General features: G+C 45.1%; 1 protein-coding gene across 12 annotated transcripts in view; it reads right to left on the bottom strand.

Annotated features, from left to right (window-relative positions):
- The window catches only part of LOC144322399 (uncharacterized), a 72813-nt gene that overhangs the window by 42301 nt on the left and 10089 nt on the right, over positions 1-20423 (bottom strand). For 4 of the 12 annotated variants that reach the window (XM_077912471.1, XM_077912390.1, XM_077912448.1 and 1 more), the window contains one exon: positions 10323-10449. The exons of 3 other annotated variants lie outside the window; for them this stretch is intronic. In XM_077912471.1, the coding sequence (XP_077768597.1) occupies positions 10323-10356 (34 nt within the window). In that variant the 5' untranslated portion in view covers positions 10357-10449. 5 more of the 12 variants (XM_077912438.1, XM_077912480.1, XM_077912460.1 and 2 more) reach the window with 5 other exon arrangements.

The following is a 20423-nucleotide window of genomic DNA, read 5'->3' as shown; positions in this document are numbered from 1 at the left end:
TGAGACTCCACTCCTTGGCTTATAGAGGGGCTCCCTATCTTCACATGGTCAGCTGTGTGTGCCTGTATCCTCATCTCCTCTTATCACAAAGCCAGTCATATCTCATAAGAGTCCATCCTAATAACCCATCAACTTCACCATCTCCTTAAAGAGTCTCTAACTAAAGTCATATTGTGAGGTACTGGGGGTTACAACTTTAACATGTGAATTTTAGGTACAGAATTCAGCCCATAACAAAGGTCTTGAGTTTCAATACAAATTGAGGCCCAAGCTGAAGAGTAGAACTGACGTACATATGTATTATTTATTTGCAATCATCCGTTCGGAGATAAGTAAATTTGGGAGACAATTAATCTCCTATGTGCTGGCAGAGCCCAATTCTAATTTCAAACCACCCCTTAGTGTGAATCTGATACCTAAGATTCATGGTAATTCAATCAAAAAGACAGTTAGCAATACCTAAAGGAGAGCAACACTTAGCACCTAATTCCTGTGTTGCTGACTTGGAAGCCACAAAGATTTATCACAATCCTCAGGAGACCAACAATGCCCCTACCAGATTTACTCATTCTCGGCAAACCACCACGCAGAATATTGATGAGGTACTGAGGGTCAACACTGGCTCACATCCATGCCCTAAAATAGCAGGGAATAAGGAGTTCCAAATACCCATAATTGCCATCAGCAAATGACAAAGCAAAGGTCAGCATCACTAATGGATAATGCATATGGTGTTGAGCATATGGGTGGTGACAGAAGTTCACTATTGGGACCATCAAGGTGGCTGAGGTGAAAGGACGTCTGCCACAGGATCTGGCAGTGACTTCCAGCAAGGACTTTGAATACATCAGATCACAGAGTACAACTTCCAAATTTTTCTCAAATACCTGGAACCTAAGGAAGTCATTCCATTGTGGACATTCAGGTGAACAAAGCTCAAATTGGGAAGATGGCTGCCTCATAAAGGTTCTCAGCATCATATACTAAGGAAGGAAATATCATCTTCCCTGCCATTTTAAAGCCTTTCTGCAGTGTGAACTCTCAGATGTGGAATAAAGACAGAAGTTTGGTGAAAGGAATGGTGTCCTTCACCTTAATCATGTGGCCTTGCTCCAGGGTGTATTCTGATTTCTCTGAAACAGTATCTTTGCCCGAAGAATTACCCATATTCTTCATGTTTGTCTGAGCGCAGGCTGCTCTAACAAAATATGATAAACTGGGTGGCTTGTAAGCAACATTTATTTATTTCTCAGTTATGGAAGCTGGATACCTCACATAACATTCCCCATATGGTCTGGTTTTGTGTCTGGCAAGGACCAGCTTCCTGATTGATTGGAGATCTTCTCAAAGGGTCCTCACATGATTGGTAGGGGAAGCTAGCTATCTCAGATTCTTATAAAACATCAATACCATTCATTAGGGATCTACACACATGACCCATTCTAATAAATATTACCTTCAAAAGACAGCACCTACTACTCCTACTGCATTAGAGGACAGGGATTCGACATGTCACCATTAGTGAACATAACCATTCAGTTCATATTATCACCTATTAAGAACTTTTACTGTGTACTTTCTCAAGTTGAATGAGAAATTTTTTTTTAATTTTTATTTATTTATGATAGTCACACACACACAGAGAGAGCCAGAGACATAGGCAGAGGGAGAAGCAGGCTCCAGGCACTGGGAGCCCGATGTGGGATTCGATCCCCAGGGATCCCTCAAGTTGAATGAGATTAGAAATTTAGCTGAAGGGGATCCCCGGGTGGCTCAGCGGTTTAGCGCCTGCCTTCAGCCCAGGGCGTGATCCTTGAGTCCCAGGATCAAGTCCCACATCGGACACCCTACATGGAGCCTGCTTCTCCCTCTGCCTGTGTCTCTGCCTCTCTCTCTCTCTCTGCGTCTGTCATGAATAAATAAAATCCTTTAAAAAAAATTTAGCTGAAAGTTTTCCCACATCTTCAGGATTCCTAAGGTCTCTCTCCATTGTGAACTCTGTGATAACTAAGCGCACTGTAACTAATAAAAGATTTCCCTCACTGCAACCATAAGGCCTCTCTCCTGTGTGAATTCTCTGGTGTTGAACGAATGTCGACTTATACTTCAACAATTTCCCACATTCATTACACTTAATAAGGCTTTTCACCCAAATGAACCTTTATGTGTACATTGAGGATATTTCTTTGGAAGGTCCTGACACATTCACTGCACTCATAAGGCCTTTTTCCAGTGTTAAGTCTCTGGTGAGAACGGAGGAGGGAACGAGCAGTGAAAGACTTCCCACATTCGTGTCATTTGTAAGGCCTTTCTCCAGTGTGAACTCACTTGTGATCATAAAGAGAAGAACTACAAGTAAAAGATTTCCCACATTCACTACAATCATAAGGGCTTATTGCAAGGTGACTCTGACAACGATATAGGAGGGTACGGCTATAACTAAAAGACTTCCTACATTCACTGCACAGATAAGGCTTTTCTCCTGTGTGAATTCTCTGGTGTTGGATCAATGTTGACTTATACTTCAAAGATGTGCCATATTCATTACATTTATAAAGACTTTCACTGGCATAAACCTTCTTGTGTACATTGAGAGTGTTTCTTTGGATAAAGGACTTGCCACATTCACTGCACAAATAAGGCCTTTCACTATTGTGAACTCTCTTGTGAGAATGAAGGTCAGAAGTAGTAGTAAAAGATTTCCCACAATCAGTGCATTCATAAGGCCATTCACCAGTGTGAACTCTCTGGTGAGAATGAAGGGCAGATCTACTGGTAAAGGATTTCCCACATTCACTGCACTCATAAGGCCTCTCTCCTGTGTGAATTCTCTGGTGTTGAATGAATGTTGACTTACACCTCCACGATTTCCCACGTTCATTACATTTATAAGGCTTTTCACCTGAGTGAACCTTTAGGCATATACTCAGGCTATTTTTTCTGACAAAGGACTTGCCACATTCAACTGCACTTATAAGGTCTCTCTCCAGTGTGAACTCTATGGTGATAACAGAGGGCCAAATTAGTAGTAAAAGACTTCCCACATTCATTATACTCATAAGGCCTTTCTCCAGTGTGAATTCTCTGGTGTTTAATCAATGTTGACTTACATTTCACAGACTTCCCACAATCATTTCACTTATAAAGGCTTTCATCTGAGTCAATCTTTCTGTGTACCTGTGGATATTTCATCAGATAAAGGACTTGCCACATTCATTGTACTCATAAGGCCTTTCTCCAATGTGAATTCTGTGATGATAATGGAGGTGAGTGCTATAGATAAAAGATTTCCTACATTCACTGCACTCATTAGGCCTTTCTCCTGTGTCAATTCTATGGTGTTTAAACCCTTTTTTTTAAATATATTTTTTATTTATTTATGATAGTCATACAGAGAGAGGCAGAGACACAGGCAGAGGGAGAAGCAGGCTCCATGCACCGAGAGCCCGACGTGGGATTCGATCCCGGGTCTCCAGGATCGCGCCCTGGGCCAAAGGCAGGCGCCAAACCACTGCACCACCCAGGGATCCCGAATTCTATGGTGTTTAATCAGTGTTGACTTCCACTTAAAAGATTTGCCACATTCATTACACTTACAAGGCTTTTCACCTGAATGAACTTTATATGTACTTTGTGGCTGTATTTTCACAGAAAGGACTTGCCACATTCACTGCACTCATAAGGTCTTTCTCCAGTGTGAACTCTCCCATGAGCATGGAGGACAGAATTAGTGGTAAAAGATTTCCCACATTCACTGCACTCATAAAGTCTTTTCCCTGTGTGAGATCTCTGATGATAATGGAGGGCTGACATAAATGTAAAATATTTTGTGGAGCCACTACGCTTATAAAACCTTTCTCTAGGCTGAACCCTGTAAGTAATAAAACCTGATCTATGGATTAAAGATTTTGCACATGTAACGCAATCATTACTCTTCACCCCATTGTGCCATTTCTGGGGATAAATGACAAATTTGTGGTTTAAGGATTTCCCACATTTGCTGCATGTGTACTGCTTGGATCCACTGTGAATATCTCCATGTTGACTATGGGTTGACATTTGCCAAAGGGATTTTCTATATTTTTCAAATTCATAATGTCCTTTTCCAATATGAAATCTCTGGTGTATCACAAATAAGGATGTGTACCTGAACATTTTCCCATAGTCACTGCACATAAAGTACTGTCTTCCAAGGTGGACACTCTGGTCCTGAATATGTGAATGTTTGTAACCGAAGGCATTCTTGCATTCTCCCCAAGGATAACGACTTTTTCTGCTTTGTAAAGATGTCCTGCACTGTGTAATTGTGTTTGGCTTCTCCCCACTCAGTGGCCTCTTGCTGTAGATGCCCTAAGCCAGACAGGAAGTCCTTCTGAACCTCCACACAGGCAAAGGACTTCCCAGAATCATGGAGTCCCCAGCTCTTTACAAAAGATACTGTGTCCATGTTTATGGTTTTTGTTTCACGTGATGTTCCTGTTGTTGAAACTTTATACTGAAATAAAATTGTTTCCCGCATGCCCTGCACCTCAACAGTTTCTGACTCTTTTCTTTTCTCTGATGCTCAGCCAAGTGGAAAATGTCTCTCAAGACTGCACCACACATCTCACAGGGGTGGGTCATCCAGGAAGACAGAGCTGCCCTGGGTGTCCTGGTCTGTGACACGCCTCCAGAAGCACTCTGTTCAATGGGTGCCTCTGCAGCCTTTGCTCCACAGCAGCAACCTGAATGCAAGGAAATGCTGGTAAAATATGTGTTGACTATAGCAGGGGGCTCATCCTATCACATGCCACTGTCACATACATGACAGTCACATACATATCATATACATGCCACTGTCTCACCTGAGAATGAGTGTATGGCATGGTTTCCAGACACTGGAGATGAAATTCAGTTGAAAGAGTGGCTGCTGTGCATTGTTGTGCCTTGAAAGTCAAACTGTTATGGAGATCCCACTAGAAGGATATCAAACTAGGGTATGACACAAGGAAGAGAGCCAAGGGGTCTAAACCTTACTTCTCCTCCCACAACTTAGTTTGGGACTACTTCTGCTGGTGATACTTATCTAAGTACAAAGTTGTAGAAGAATTCAATCACACTAAATTTGCAGCTGTTCAATATCAGTTTAAGAACAGGTAAATGGGGCACCTGGGTAGCTTAGTTATTTACCTGTCTTCGGCTCAGGTCATGGTCCCAGAGACGTGGGACTGAACCCTACACTGGGCTCCCTGCTCAGCAGGGAACCTGCTTCTTCCTCTCCCTCTGATCCCTGCCCTGCTTGTGCTCTAATAAAGAAAATCTTTAGAAAAAATTTTTTAAAAATAAGGACATGTGAATGTCTCATGGTAAAACATTCAGTGAATGCTAGAGTACACAGAAAGACCAGTGAGAGGAATGAATGAGATGTGGAGGCCTGAGGAGCACCAATTACTCCTGTACCGGAAGTTATGTAGTTACCAAAGGATTAGAACCCAGAATTCACAAATTGTCAAGAGTAAAGAAGAAAACATGGAAAAGGGGTGTGTCCATCAGCAATCACACCAAACTCTGGATGAACAAAGGTGCCCAGTATGATCTGAATAGAAGCCTAATTTCACGCCTTTCCCAGCTGAGATTTGCCAAAAACAGGGCCCGTAGGAGATCACCTGTCATGTCTGCTGCATGTCCATACTATGATACACACAGGATTCTACCCTGGAAGCTCAAGCTGAAAACCACACGGTACCATGATGATAGAAATACTGTAGGAGGGATGCCTGGGTGGCTCAGATCCTGGATCTTCCTGGGGTCGAGGATCGAGTCCTGCATCAGGCTCCTTGCGAGGAGCCTGTTACTCCTCCTGCCTATGTCTGCCTCTCTCCGTTTCTCATGAATAAATAAATAAAATCTTAAAAAAAAATACTGTAGGAAAATAGGCACATGGACAACCAAACTGTCCCAAAGAGGATGGTAGAATAGGAGATACCATCTTTCACCCCAAGAAAAATTAATTCAACAGTCATCTATGAATAGCATTATCTCAGGGAGCTCAAAAGTGCCATTAAGACTGGGTAGTACACAGTGGAGCTTAAAAAGGGCACAAGGACACAGAAAAGAAAGCCGGACAGTGTATTAGCAGAGACAAATGGGGATGGGTGGGAAATAAGGGCTGAGGCTATCTCCATCAGCCACAGGGCAGATACTACTGGAATCCTTGCTCAACAGAGACTCCAGCTGCCTGCTCCACAGGGGACACTAGTATCACTGTCACCAATTCAACCAAAGGCTAAAGCCAAAGCAATCTTTTTTTTTTTTTAATTGGAGTTCAATTTGCCAACATATAGCATAACACCCAGGGCTCATCCCATCAAGTGCCCCCCTCAGTGCCTGTCACCCAGTCACCCCCATCCCCCGCCCAACTCCCTTTCCACCACCCCTTGTTCGTTTCCCAGAGTTAGGAGTCTCTCATGTTCTGTTTCCCTCTCTGATATTTCCCACTCATTTTCTCTCCTTTCCCCTTTATTCCCTTTCACTATTTTTTATATTCCCCAAATGAATGAGACCATATAATGTTTGTCCTTCTCTGATTGGCTTATTTCACTCAGCATAATACCCTCCAGTTCCATCCACATCAAAGTAAAAGGTGGGTATTTGTCGTTTCTAATGGCTGAGTAATATTCCAAGCCAAAGCAATCTTGAGAAAGAAAATCAAATCTGAAGGCAGGACATTTCCGATTCCAAAACTAGATTATAAAGCTATAGTATTCAAAATAATAGGGTACGGGCTTAAAAACAGACAATGGGAATAGAAGAAAAATCCCAGAAGTAAACACACACATATATAGTCAACTAATTGTTTACAATTATGCCAAAAACCCACAATGGGGCAGAAAAATCTCTTTAATAATGTTGTGAAATCTCTGGGGAGCCTGGGTGGCACAGCTGATTCAGCTTCAATTCCTAGTTTCAGCTCAGGTACTCATTTCAGGGTGGTGAGAGCAATCTCCACATTGTTTAGCTAGGAGCTGCTTGGGATTGTCTATCTTCCTCTCCCTCTGCCTCTCCTATCTTGGTCTCTCTCTCTCAAATAAATAAATAAATCTTAAAAAAAATAAGTTAACTATTATTACTATTCTTTTTTTTAAGATTTATTTATTTACCTATGATAGACATAGAGAGAGAGAGAGAGAGAGAGGCAGAGACAAAGGCAGAGGGAGAAGCAGGCTCCATGCCGGGAGCCCGACACGGGACTCGATCTCGGGACTCCAGGATCACGCCCTGGGCCAAAGGCAGGCGCCAAACAGCTGAGCCACCCAGGGATCCCCCTATTATTACTATTCTTTAAAGACTTTATTTATTTAAGAGAGAGAAACAGAGATAAAAAGAGAAAACACAAGCAGGGAGGAGTGGGAGAAGTGATGCAGAGCTTGATCCCAGGACCCTGGAATCATGACCTGAATCAAAGACAGATGCTTATCCGACTAAGACACCCAGGCACCCCAATAAACAAATCTTTAAATACCATTGTGAAGGGTGCCTGGGTGGCTCGGTCTGTTGAGTGTTCGACTTTTGGTTTCGGCTCAGATCATGAACTCACAGTTGTGAGATGGAGCCTGCATCAGACTCCATGGTCCGCAGAAAATCTGCTTTGGAATCATTCTCCGTCTCCCTCAGCCTTTCCCTGCTGTCCCTCTTTCTCTTTCTCTAAAATAAATAAGCAAAATGTTTTTTAAAAATAGGCGCCTGAGTGGTACAGTTAATTAAACATCTGACACTTGGTCTCAGCCAAGGTGGTGATCTTATTATGGTTGTGGGATCAAGCCCAACTTCATGCTCTGTGTTTAGGTCAGAGTCTGCTTGATTTTCTCTCTCTCCCCATCTGGCATTCCCTTCCTTGTGCATGCATTCAATTGCTCTTTCTCAAATAAAAAAATGTATTTTAAAAATAATAATAAAATACTGTTGTGAAATCTGAATATTTCAATAAAAAAATAGGCAAACTCCTGTAAACAAAGTAGAAAGCCAGAAGCTAGGGATCCCTGGGTGGTGCAGCGGTTTAGAGCCTGCCTTTGTGCCTCTCTCTTCACTCTCTGAATGAATAAGTAATCTTAAAAAAAAAATACAATTACCATATAGTCCACCATTGCCATTTCTAGTTATGTATCCCAAAGAAACAAAATCGGTATCTCCATAAGTATCTGAACATGGATATTCACTGAAGTATTATTCGTAACAGTAAATAAATGGAAACATCAGTAAGTGTGTATGAATGTTTAAAGTGACAAGGGAGGCAAGCCTGGCTGCGTCTGTCCATAAAGTCCATATGGACTGTCCATATGGACTGTCCATATGTCCATAAAGTCTGTCCATAAAGTAGCCCATGGTCCACTTAAGTATGTGACTCTTGATCTTGGCATTATAAGTGCAAGCCCCACACTGTATATGGAGTATATGTAAAAAATAAAATAATTTTTTTTAAGATTTTATTTATTCATGAGAGACACAGAAAGAGAGAGTGGGGGGGGCGGGCAGAGACACAAGCAGAGGGAGAAGCAGGCTCCATGCAGGAAGCCTGATGTGGGTGGGACTCGATCCGGGGTCTCCAATATCACACCCTGGGCTGAAGGCAGTACTAAACCACTGAGCCACTAGGGCAGCCCAAAAAAATAAATTGTATTTAAATGAATAAATGAAATAAAGAGACAAGGAAAATTTAGTACACACACACACAGGAATATTCAGCCATAAAAAAAAGAAGGCAACAAGTCACTTTCCACAGATGGACCTGGAAAACATTATGCAAAGTCAAAACAGCACACAGCAAAACACAAACATTGTAGGGTATCACTTATCTAAGTATTATATAAAAAAGAAATAAATCAAACTCCTGTAAACAAAGTAGAAAGCCAGAAGCTAGGGATCCCTGGGTGGTGCAGCGGTTTAGAGCCTGCCTTTGTCCCAGGGCGCGATCCTGGAGACCCAGGATCGAATCCCACGCCGGGTTCCCGGTGCATGGAGCCTGCTTTTCCCTCTGCCTATGTCTCTGCCTCTCTCTCTCTCTCTCTCTCTCTGTGACTATCATAAATAAATAAAAATTAAAAAAAAAACCCAGAAGCTAGGGACTCAGGGAAATGGGGAGATGTTGGTGAGGGATACACATTTTCACTTACAAGATAAGGAAGTTCCGAGATTCTAATGTACAACAGGTTGATTACAGTCATTAATATTGCATTCGACACTTGATTTTGATAACAGGATAGATATTAAGTTCTTGACTCACTATCACGATCAAAAAAGATAATTATGTTAAGTGATGGTGTGTTATAGCTTCATTTTTTTTTTAAGAATTATTTATTCATGAGAGACAGAGAAAGAGAGAGAGACAACACAGGCAGAAGGAGAAGCAGACTCCATGCAAGGAGCCCGAAGTGGGACTCGATCCTGGAACTGTGGGAACACGCCCTGAGCTAAAGGCAGACGCTCAACACCTGGGCCACCGAGGTGTCCCTCATTTTGTTAATAATTTCATAAAGTAGGGGTGCCTGGTAGTGCAGTGGTTTAAGCATCCAATTTCTTGGTTTCTGAACAGGTAGTGATATCAGGGTCCTCATATCGAGCCCCACCATAGGCTCTGTTCTCAGCACTGAGTCAGCTTAGGCTTCTCTCTTCCTTTCCTTTACTCTCTGCTTGCAAGTGCAAGTACAAGTACACACACTTTTTCCCTCTCATTCTCTCAAATACATAAATCTATAAAAAACTACACCAATCTTATATAGTATACCAAAAATCATCATATAATGTAATTTCATTGATATAATCTTATCTGTCAATAATATCTTAAAGCTCAAGGGAAGGCGGAGAGTAGAAGAGATGTAAACGCCACAGAAAGAACCATAGAGAACACTCTTGAGAAGTAGCCCATGGTCCACTTAAGAAGTAAACATGCCAATGCCCGCAGTTTCAGGCACAGGCAGGCACAAGGAAATGTCACCTAAAACAAGGCATCAAAAGCCGGGCCACAGAAATGGCACGGATCTGAACACATGTACCCAGCTGGGCAGAGGGCAAGCCAGGTGCAATCCATCAGCCTCACTGCAGGACTACTGACCTCCAATGTCACCCTCAGGGTTCAGTACACAGGGTACGGGGACTGCAGGGCAGAGGAAAGGGCACACCAACAACTCAGAGATAGCCACAAAAGCAACTACCCAGAAAGCTGGGGAAGCAAGCAGTGCCCACAGGCCACACATGAGAAGGACAAACCATCCCCTGGAAAAGAGAGGAGGGGGATGTGGAATACAGAGTCTACTACTCCAGGTGAATGAGGACAGTGAAGGCCTTACCCAGTGAGGATATAAGTGTAAAGTTCTCCAGCATCACATGGTGGTACAGCCGTCTCTGAGCCTCATCCAGAAGTCTCCACTCCTTCCAGGAGAAGTACACGGCAATGTCCTCAAAGGTCACGCCACCCTGTCAGGAGAGCGACAGATGGAACCATGAACATTCTCTCTCTCTCTGAAAACCCACAATCCAACCCCCACCCCCCCCACAGCACCTCAGTCTCCCCTGCCACCTCAGCTCCCCACTGTAAGATAAATGCCAGGTCCTGGTGCCACTAATGCTGCACTCCTCTCGCCTTCCCGTCAATCACTGTTCAGTCCTCAGTAGTAACAGACACGGGACACGTAGGTGCAATCTAAGCTCTGGGCGTGGCCTGCAAGGTCCCATCCTCCTGTCACGATATTCCCAATGCAGGCTCTCCCAGATTATGCCCTGAGACAGCCAGGTATGGGCCCTGGCTTTACCAGAGAGTCCTCAATATCAGGACCCTGAGGTCCTTGGCTCACACTTCCTATCTATGTGCACATGATTCTGTAGACTGTACCTCTCTCCTGTCTTCAGACCCCACAGATGAACGCCCACGCCTTCCTGCCCCCACACCACACGATTCTCCCATCACTCACTCTTGTACTCGTCACAGGTCATCCAAAGGATGTTTGATGGCTCCACTACCACCCCAGGACTCTCATGGATCCCAACTGAGGGAAAGCCTCAGATGCTGCTGAGAAGCCCTCCTCAACCTGCCTGTAATCCTCCCTTCAATGACAGGCACTCACAAGCACATGTCAACTTAGGATACTCACAGACCCTCTTCTACTTCTGTGCTGCCCATGCTGTCCCTCAACCATCAGAACCCAGCACTGTCCACTGAACCGTTGTGAAGACCCCAGCACTAAAGGTCTCCCTGCCAGGCACAGTGAAGCAGCAATGATCACATCTGCCCAGACCTTATCCAGCAGCAAGACTTTGAAAGACCCCAAATATGGTAAAAGCTGATCCCAAAATTCTGGTGAAGCCCTACAAAACTGGTAAGATAGTAGCCCCTGTTTCCCAAACACTCGTAGGTTCAGCATTTGACTCTTGATCTCAGAGTCCAGAGGTCAAGTCTCATTTTGGGCTCCACAAGGGCATGGGGCCGCCTTAAATCAGACAGACAAACACAAAAACAAAAAAACTCCAAAACTCCCAGTTGTCCTCTGCTATCTCTTGTTCCATCCATCATCCCGTGGAAGGCTTGCCCATCTGACTGCCAGATCATTCTCTCTACCTTCACCTGTGTTCGCAATGCCCAGCAACTATACAAACTCACGCTGAACAACAGAACCACTCTTCAGCACAGTTTAGTAGGACCCGGTGACCTACTAATAGCACTGCCAATATTCTCTGCATTCCCTTCCTTTTTTTAAAAAAAGATTTTCTTTACTTATTCATGAGAGACACAGAGACAGAGACAGAGGCAGAGGCATAGGCAGAGGGAGAAGCAGGCTCCACGCAGGGAGCCTGATGTGGGACTCCATCCCGGGACTCCAGGATCACACCCTGGGCCGAAGACAGGCGCTAAACCACTGAGCCACCCAGGCGTCCCTGCATGCCCTTCCTAAATGGGACCCAATTCTCCCCCTGCTCCGCACAACAGCCATCACTTTGGGAAGCCTCCAATCTGCAACTTCCCCCCAGTTTCCCAAAATGTCCTGTCCAGCTGCCCACTCCACACCATCACTCGCACTTCCCTAAGACATCTAAGATGCTTAACCATGTCAAGACAAGTTAGGACACCCCAAGGGATAATCAACATACTGCCAACTTCCATCAGGTTCACGGGAGCTTCAATCCCTTCCGCTGCTATTCATAACGGAAAACCTCACTAAACTGGAGTCGGGAGGTTGCACTTCGGGGAGCTCTCAGGCACTACCAATGTGATCAACTGCAGGCCCAACTGAAAGCGATGGGATTGACCTTATATGGGACCCGACTTCACTACCTCAGACCCCAAAAAGACAGGCTTTCCTGATCACCGCACCCAAGACCTCAGCCAATGAGAAGCCGCAACTCCCAACTTACTCCTGTGGACTTGTAGTTTACAACAGCCTCCCCAACTTCCCCCCTTTCCCCTTAAAATAGACTACCTCTCTCTTGTTCTCCACACTGGCCCGCTATTTTGACTGAGCTGCTTTATTGGAAACCGCAGTTCTCTGTCGCTCCTACATCAATCCATTTTTGCGGGGAACTGGCACTTTTTAAGGTTCGCGTAACGAAGGCCCTGGGGTTTGCCCTGACTCCTCCCTTCCTTTTCTCACCTGCAACACCCACAATCGGCCTCGGCCCTTCTCAAAACATAGACCAGTCAACCGGTTCACCACGTCCACGGTGGCCACGGAGTCCATCAACAATCCACCGACTGCTGCGAGTCCCTCCTCCTCGCTTACCCCCGCGGGGCGTGCCCTTCTCTGCGGCCAGATAAAGCCTGTGTACACGCGGGTCGCCCCCCTCTCAGCACCGCCAAGACAGACGGCCCCGTCAGGCAGCGAGGGCGCAGGCTCACTGGCCGCGCGGCACCTGCTTTGACAGAAAGAATGGACCCGTGCAGCTCCCCGCTGCTGACGAACCCCCACCCCCGCAGTCAGCCCCTGCCCGCCCCTCCCCTGCTGCCCGCCCCTCCCCTGCTGCCCGCTCCAGCAATACAGCCCGCAGGCGCTCACCCGCGGGGACCCCGCACACCGGCGCCTCCCTGTCCGGAACGCCGGGGCGGGGCCGGGGCCGTAGGGCCAGGAGCAGGCGCCCCGCGCTCGGGCCTTAGGGGTCTGGGTGCGGGGAGCGCGGGGAGGGTCCGGGGGATGAGCGACTGTGTCGGGGCCCTGGGCGCGGCCGCTGTCATTGGACTCGAGAGGCGGTCCGGGGCCCGGCCCCCATTGGGTGCGACGAAGACAGCACGTGCCTTCGGGTGTTCAGGGTTAGTCACCCCGACTCTGAACCCAAACCTTACAGGATAAACGGACTCAACCAGAGGCAAAATACTTACGCGAGATGAGGCGGGAAGTCCCGCCCCCGAGGATTGCGCCCGCGTAGTAACGCCGCGCCCTGTGCCCTCATTGGCCCCTCGTGCGCCTTCGGTGCCCAGGCTCTTCCGGGTGGTGTAGTTCCGAGAGCTCAGGCACCCTCCGGTGGGGGCGGGGGGTCCTCCTCCGGGTAGTACTGGTGCGGAGGTCACGTGGCATCCTGAGGGCTGCAGGAAAGTGCTTCTGCTACCCAGAGGGACTAGCATCACTTCTTGTTAAAGGCGAAGGGTCATAATTTCAGACTCCTGGAAGTTCGGTCAGCTTCCAAGACACTGTTATTTTAGATGCTCTCAAATCCTTTTATTTAGGTAAATTACATGTCATTTCGTACAGCACTCCAGATATATTAAATGAAAGTACATAGCTGGAAAGATGTTGCTCATCAATGCTTGTATCCCGAAACGTTATAGTCAGTTTGGAATTGGTTAGGAAGAATACAGAAGTCCGTGTTAAACAACAAAAATTAAGTCTAAGACACTGTAAGGTCTATTGGCTTCAGTCAGTGATTTGTGACTTGGGCAGCGTCTCTTCCAGCAGGCAAAAGGCAGCTTCAAACAGTATAGAAAGGTATAGGTTTTTAGAGATAAGACCTAAATGTCATAAACAGAACAAAGGATTATGTCAGGTGAGGTCACCTTATTGTGGGGACAAAAGAGTCTTATTAGGAGAATATATCATATTTCTTTGGGAATTGAGATGGCCCATCCATGTGGCAGATTGCCTTTTTGGTGATGACCAGAAATTCCTGACTGAGCTTGGAACTAAATTTCTGGGGAAGTTTGAAAGTGCATTGAGCTTTAGAATTACTCCCTGGTTTGTGACATGGCCTAACAGAAGTGACTCCATTTGAGGCCTGTGGTTTACTCTTTTACACCCCTTACAGTTCTCTGATATTGAAGAAGAGCAGGAATGTTAGGCCACCCTGAATGAAGTGGTCAGTGACAGAGTCAGCCTCTGGCTCCACACTAATACTCTCTTGCCTGTATAGTGGTTGTGTCCCTTCTATTAAGGAACACTTGTATCCATATATTTCTTACTCCATAATTTCAAATGTCCTTAATTTCTTTTAGGAATCTAATATCACCCCATACATAGTGGAACTTAACTGATGCTATTCTTTTTTTTTAATTTTTTTTTTTTATTTTTTTATTTATGATAGTCACACACAGAGAGAGCGAGAGAGGCAGAGACATAGGCAGAGGGAGAAGCAGGCTCCATACACCGGGAGCCTGACGTGGGATTCGATCCCGGGTCTCCAGGATCGCGCCCTGAGCCAAAGGCAGGCGCTAAACCGCTGCGCCACCCAGGGATCCCTGATGCTATTTTTCAAATCAAACACATATTGCCATTTTCAGTTGCAGTGAGTGTGCAAAGGGAGTATCTGAACCCTGAAACAAAGGGTTATCTGAATTCAGTGATCTCATATCCTTACTGGGAAGTGATTCTTCTTTCCTCAGGCACTGGCAATTGTGTTGCTTTAGGAATTTTTTTTTAATTTTTTTTTAATTTTTATTTATTTATGATAGTTACAGAGAGAGAGAGAGGCAGAGACACAGGCAGAGGGAGAAGCAGGCTCCATGCACCGGGAGCCCGATGTGGGACTCGATCCCGGGTCTCCAGGATCGCGCCCTGGGCCAAAGGCAGGCGCCAAACCGCTGCGCCACCCAGGGATCCCTGCTTTAGGAATTAAAGTTATCACAGAAAAACAGCCATGAAATGCACATTTCAGAAAGTAGTTCATAAGGGTTATGGAGCTATTTAAAGATAGTGGCAGAAATAGCTATGAGGAAATCCACATTCTATCTCCCTACACATCAATAAGAGCTGAAAAAAAAAAACAGTTATGACCTCAGAGAATTTTATATTTTTTAAATATTTCATTTATTTATTCATGAGAGACTCGGGGAAAGAGAGATGCAGAGACAGGCAGAGAGAGAAGCAACCTCCATTCAGGGAGCCTGATGTGGGACTCGATCCCAGGCCTCCAGGATCACACCCCGACCTGAAGACAGAAGCTGTTCATGAGCCACACACACACACACACACACACACAAACACACACACACAGAGAGGCAGAGACGCAGGCAGAGGGAGAAGCAGGCTCCATGCAGGGAGCCTGACATAGGACTCAATCCCAGGTCTCTAGGATCAGGCTCTGGGCTGAAGGCAGTGCTAAACCATTGAGCCACCAGGGGTGCCCCCTTAGAGAGCTTTTAGAAGAAGCCTATGATGTCTGAGAAAAGTTAGAATCAAATGGAGCATGTGCCTGTGGTGGACCAATGTGCTTGGTCACTATGGTAAGGCTTTTATCTCTAAAATGTGACTTTCTCATTGTTGAAAACATTGAGCAATGCTACTGTCATCTCTATGAGTAAATAACCAGTTATTTTACTAGAAAACTGAGTTTATTCAGGACTAATAGAGGAATTTCAAATGGGGATTAGCAACCATGACAAACCACAATCAAGACTGAAGAGTTAGAAGCTAAAGTCCGATTTTATTAGGGTTTAATAAGAAAGTGGGAGGTTTGCTATCAGTAAAAGTTCATCGAAGAAAAAGTTTCCAGTTGTGACAGTTTTTCATTGGCTGCATGTCCTGGTTAGTGTGTGGTTCCTGGGGCAAGTAGAGATCATCCTTTTTTTCAAAACAGGAGATTAAATTTATAGAGAAAGCATCCTCCCTCTTCAAAATAAAAATAATAATCATTTTCCCTGCTGATTATCTATTCCTCCCTGTGTGAATCCTCCATTTCATTTAATAGATTCTATTTATTTGAAAGAGAGAGAGAGAGAAAGAGAGAGAGAATGAGTGGGGGAGGGACAGAGAGGCTCTCAAGCAAACTCCCTGCTGAGGGTAGAGCCCAATGTGGGGCTAACTTTCATAATCCTGAGATCATGACTTGAGCCAAAATCAAAAGCTGAATGCTTCAAGGACTGAGCCACCCAGGCACTCTATTAGATCTCCATTTTATTTATATATTTATTTTTAAAGATTTTATTTATTCATCAGAGACACACAGAGAGAGAGAGAGGCAGACACATAGGCAGAAGGAGAAGCAGGCTCCATGCAGGAAGGCTGATGCGGGACTCGATCCTGGGACCCCAGGATCATGCCCTGAGCCAAAGGCAGATGCTTACTGCTGAGCCACCCAGGCATCCCTAGAGCTCCATTTTAAATATGGTTTTCTTTACTAATTTTCACACCACTTTGGAGGGAGAGTTAAGGAAGCAATGTAAGATGCTTGGAATAAAAATGCAAGTAAAATTGAAATGTTGTTTATTCATTGTTCTAACAAATATGCATTGAGTACATATTGGTTTCTGAGAAACTGCTATTTAAATTTAAATTATTTAATATTTAAAATATTTAAATATTTAATATTTAAAATATTTAAATATTTAAAATATTTGATATTTAATATATTTAAATATTTAATATTTAAAATATTTAAAACAAAAAGAGTGAAAAGCTTCTAACCACTCTACCTGATGCAGAAAAACAATGTTTGCAGTTGGTATGCTTTTTCTTTTTTTAAAAAATATTTTATTTATTCATGAGAGACAGAGAGGCAGAGACATAGGCAGAGGGAGAAGCAGGTTCCTCAAGGGGAGCCCAATATGGGACTGATCCCGGAATCCCAGGACCACACCCTGAGTCAAAGGCCAACACTCAACCACTGAGCCACTCAGGTATCCCTAGAATTGCTTCTTCACATGGATGGGTTGCTCTGTGTGTGTGCCTCTGTGTTCAAATACCCTCCTCTGTTTCCAAAACCCAGTTCTGGCTACCTAGAACTCCCAGAAGTCAATACTAACGAGGCAGGTGTTGATTGGAACAGAACATGATCTTTATCAGGAGACTGGCCACCTAGGGAGAAGGTGGATTCTAGTAAAAATGCTAATTCTGAGGTTTCTGTCTTGCCTACAGATTGTTAATGTTAGGACAGTGAACCAGTAAAGGGACTACATTGGTCTGTGACATTTCTTGACTATATGCACACTTGGTGCTGCTAGCTATAGATGTTATCACAGTGCTGGTAGGTGGTACAAGGGGGTCTGGTTCCTTAGTGCCTAGGGGTTGTGCAAGAGGGTCTGTTTCGCTTTGTGGCATGCAGAAGTGCTCACTCTTTCTAGGAGAGAATGCATGATCTATAGATGATCAGAGAAATGTTAATCAATCATGTGGGCTAAGTGTTCTTGTTAAACCTTAGGATTACTAGGTTGGTTGAGGGCCCAAAGTGGCTTCACACATACTGTTTCTCTTAGTACCAAAAGAGGACCTTGGCTGCCCCCATTTGACCTCAAACTTTCTAGCTAGGTTCTTCTTTCCAGCTTGTCTCGACTCAGATGGAAGACCCTGATGGCAAAGCATCCTCTGATGGGAACCCAAACTACACCTTAAGCACTAAGGATTACCCTGAACATGCAAGACCCCACCCATGATTGACTCCAGGACAATGACCTATTTGACTTTTACTGCCTACCAGCAAGTCCCTACTCACCTTTGCCCCACATTTTCCTTCTACAAACCCGGAAGCGTTTTGAGCACTTTGGAGACAATTTTTGAGAGGTTATTCCACTGTCTTCCCTGCGTTGTCCTCGCTGAGGTCCTTTCTTCTTTAACCACCACACATTTCTCTGCCTTTGGATTTTGTAATTGGGGAGTGGCCAAATCTAGACTGTTTAGGAACCCCAGGTTAGGTGCTCTCACACCCCTGTGCTGGGACAGTACAACAAGGTCATAATTTCTTGATCATCTTGGGCCTGAGGCTTTTTTCCATTAAAATAATCATGGACAACATAATCCACTGAGTTTAGTCCAGATGTCTACACTCCATCACCGCCAAGAGGAGCCAGAGCAGTCATGATGATGCCTGTGGGAGGAATGGAGGACACATCTGTGGACTGTGCTGTGTCCCTGGGGAGCAAGAATGGCCAAAGCTGTGGGCAGGCACCACCTTAAGGATTGATGGGAATATCGGCTCCAGCAAAGTACGGGTACTCAACCCAGAGGGTCCTTCCAACAACTACCAGGTGTCTCCTCTCTTCCTGTGCCACCCCTGCCGTCCTACCAGGCACCAGGCCCTTCTGCAGGCCCCTTCCTGGCTGATTTTGCGAGATGGCACCATGATCCTGCATGTCCAGGAGGGAAAAAAAGGACTCCACAGCTTCCCACATGCCTGAACTAGGGACCCTCTTCGTTCTGGTAGAGGCCCTACACCACCTGGACTCCCATCCTTCCGGTGGAGAGGGAGGCTGGCACTGACCGGATGTTTCGGGTGAAATACCACTCAGGGGAATCCCTGTCTTTTCTTTTTTTTTTATTTTTATTTTTATTTTTTATTTTTTTTATTTATGACAGTCACAGAGAGAGAGAGAGAGAGGCAGAGACACAGGCAGAGGGAGAAGCAGGCTCCATGCACCGGGAGCCCGATGTGGGATTCGATCCCGGGTCTCCAGGATCGCGCCCTGGGCCAAAGGCAGGCGCCAAACCGCTGCGCCACCCAGGGATCCCGAATCCCTGTCTTTTCTGATAGAGTCCCCGCTGCCCCAGGCTCCAAGTACTTCCAGGTCAAGGGGAGGCCGGATATGACCCCAGCGCCCGTCCCCTCCTGGTCCCATCCAACTTCCCCTGAGCTAGCTGTCTGGAAACAAAGCCCAGATCGGAGACACGGAATGACGATCCTTTGGGTGATCAGCAGTTAATTGTTACAGAAAGAGAAGGAATTAAATCACTTGGAGGCTGGCACTCCACGGTGAGACGTTCTTCCCATATACCGCGTAGGATGGGAGGAAGCAACTCTGCCGGGTGTGCGTGCCAACCTTGTCTTTACCAATGTGAGACCAGCCTGACTTACACTCACCCCTCACGGTGTTCAGGGAGTCTCTCCCCTCCGGCCGGTCAGGATAAATGTCTCCTGCCTGTGAGACTCCTGCACACCTCCAGCCAGTTCTCAGCCCCCAAATCTGCTGTCTGCCTGGGCTTGTAAAATCTCCTGCAGATGCCAAAGTTTAGTTTTCCACCAAACACCCAAGTACAGCTTTTCAGTGCTTTCTCAGAGTATCCCGCAATCATAATGGGAGAATTTAACTTTGTAAAGAGGCAAACACTACATCAGGGATGGATTTTTATATTTCTGCATGCCTGCATTTATGAAAGTGCTAACATGATGGTAGAATGCACGCTAAATTTAAACATATATAGTGTTTCTGCTAAAAAAAAAACAATATTCAACTGAGTAAATTTGAAGATCAAATTATCTCTATTGAACAATTTATGAATTGAACAGCATCCCATCTTGCAAATATTAAGGGAGCTCCAATGGGGCAGAAAGGTTTTAAAGGCAGGACAAGGACGTCATAAAAACAAAAAAGGAGGGACACCTGGGTGGCTCAGCGGTTGAGCGCCTGCCTTCAGCCCAGGGTGTGATCCTGGAGTCCAGGGATCAAGTCCCACATCAGGCTCCCTGCATGGAGCCTGCTTCTCTTTCTCTCTCTGCCTATGTCTCTGCCCCTCTCTGTGTGCTTCTCGTGAATGAATAAATAAAATATTTTAAAAAAAGGATTATTTGGGCAAAGTCATCCCCATTTGGGGGGACAATGGGGACTTATTAGGTGGATTACATCACTACTGTAACCAGGAAACTTTGGGCTGATTGAGGAAAAGTTAAAACTACAACATACAACTTAAAACTAAAACTACTAATCTACAATAGGTTAGCTATTAAGCCCAGGTTTGGTGATGTAGTGGTAGCAAAGCAACTGTATTCAGGGCTTGGGGTTTTCTTTTAAACATGCCTTTGTTGCTTCAGTGTCTTATTTGTAAATGAAAAGGAAAATTGCTGTAACTCACATACAAGAAAATAGGCAACTGATGTTAATGGAAAAGAAATACATAAGATTTATAATTGGCAAGTAAAACAAAAGATGCTCAAAATCATGAATCCTTCAGGAAATGCAATAAAAACTACACTAAGGGGACACCTGGGTGGTTAAGCAGTTGAAAGTCTGCCTTCAGCTCAGGGAATGATCCTGGGGTCCAGGATCA

Source organism: Canis aureus, chromosome 1, assembly GCF_053574225.1.
Source record: "Canis aureus isolate CA01 chromosome 1, VMU_Caureus_v.1.0, whole genome shotgun sequence".
Classification (NCBI taxonomy): Eukaryota; Metazoa; Chordata; class Mammalia; order Carnivora; family Canidae; genus Canis; species Canis aureus.
Note: the sequence above shows the minus strand (reverse complement) of the source record. Positions and strands in the feature narration are given on the sequence as shown.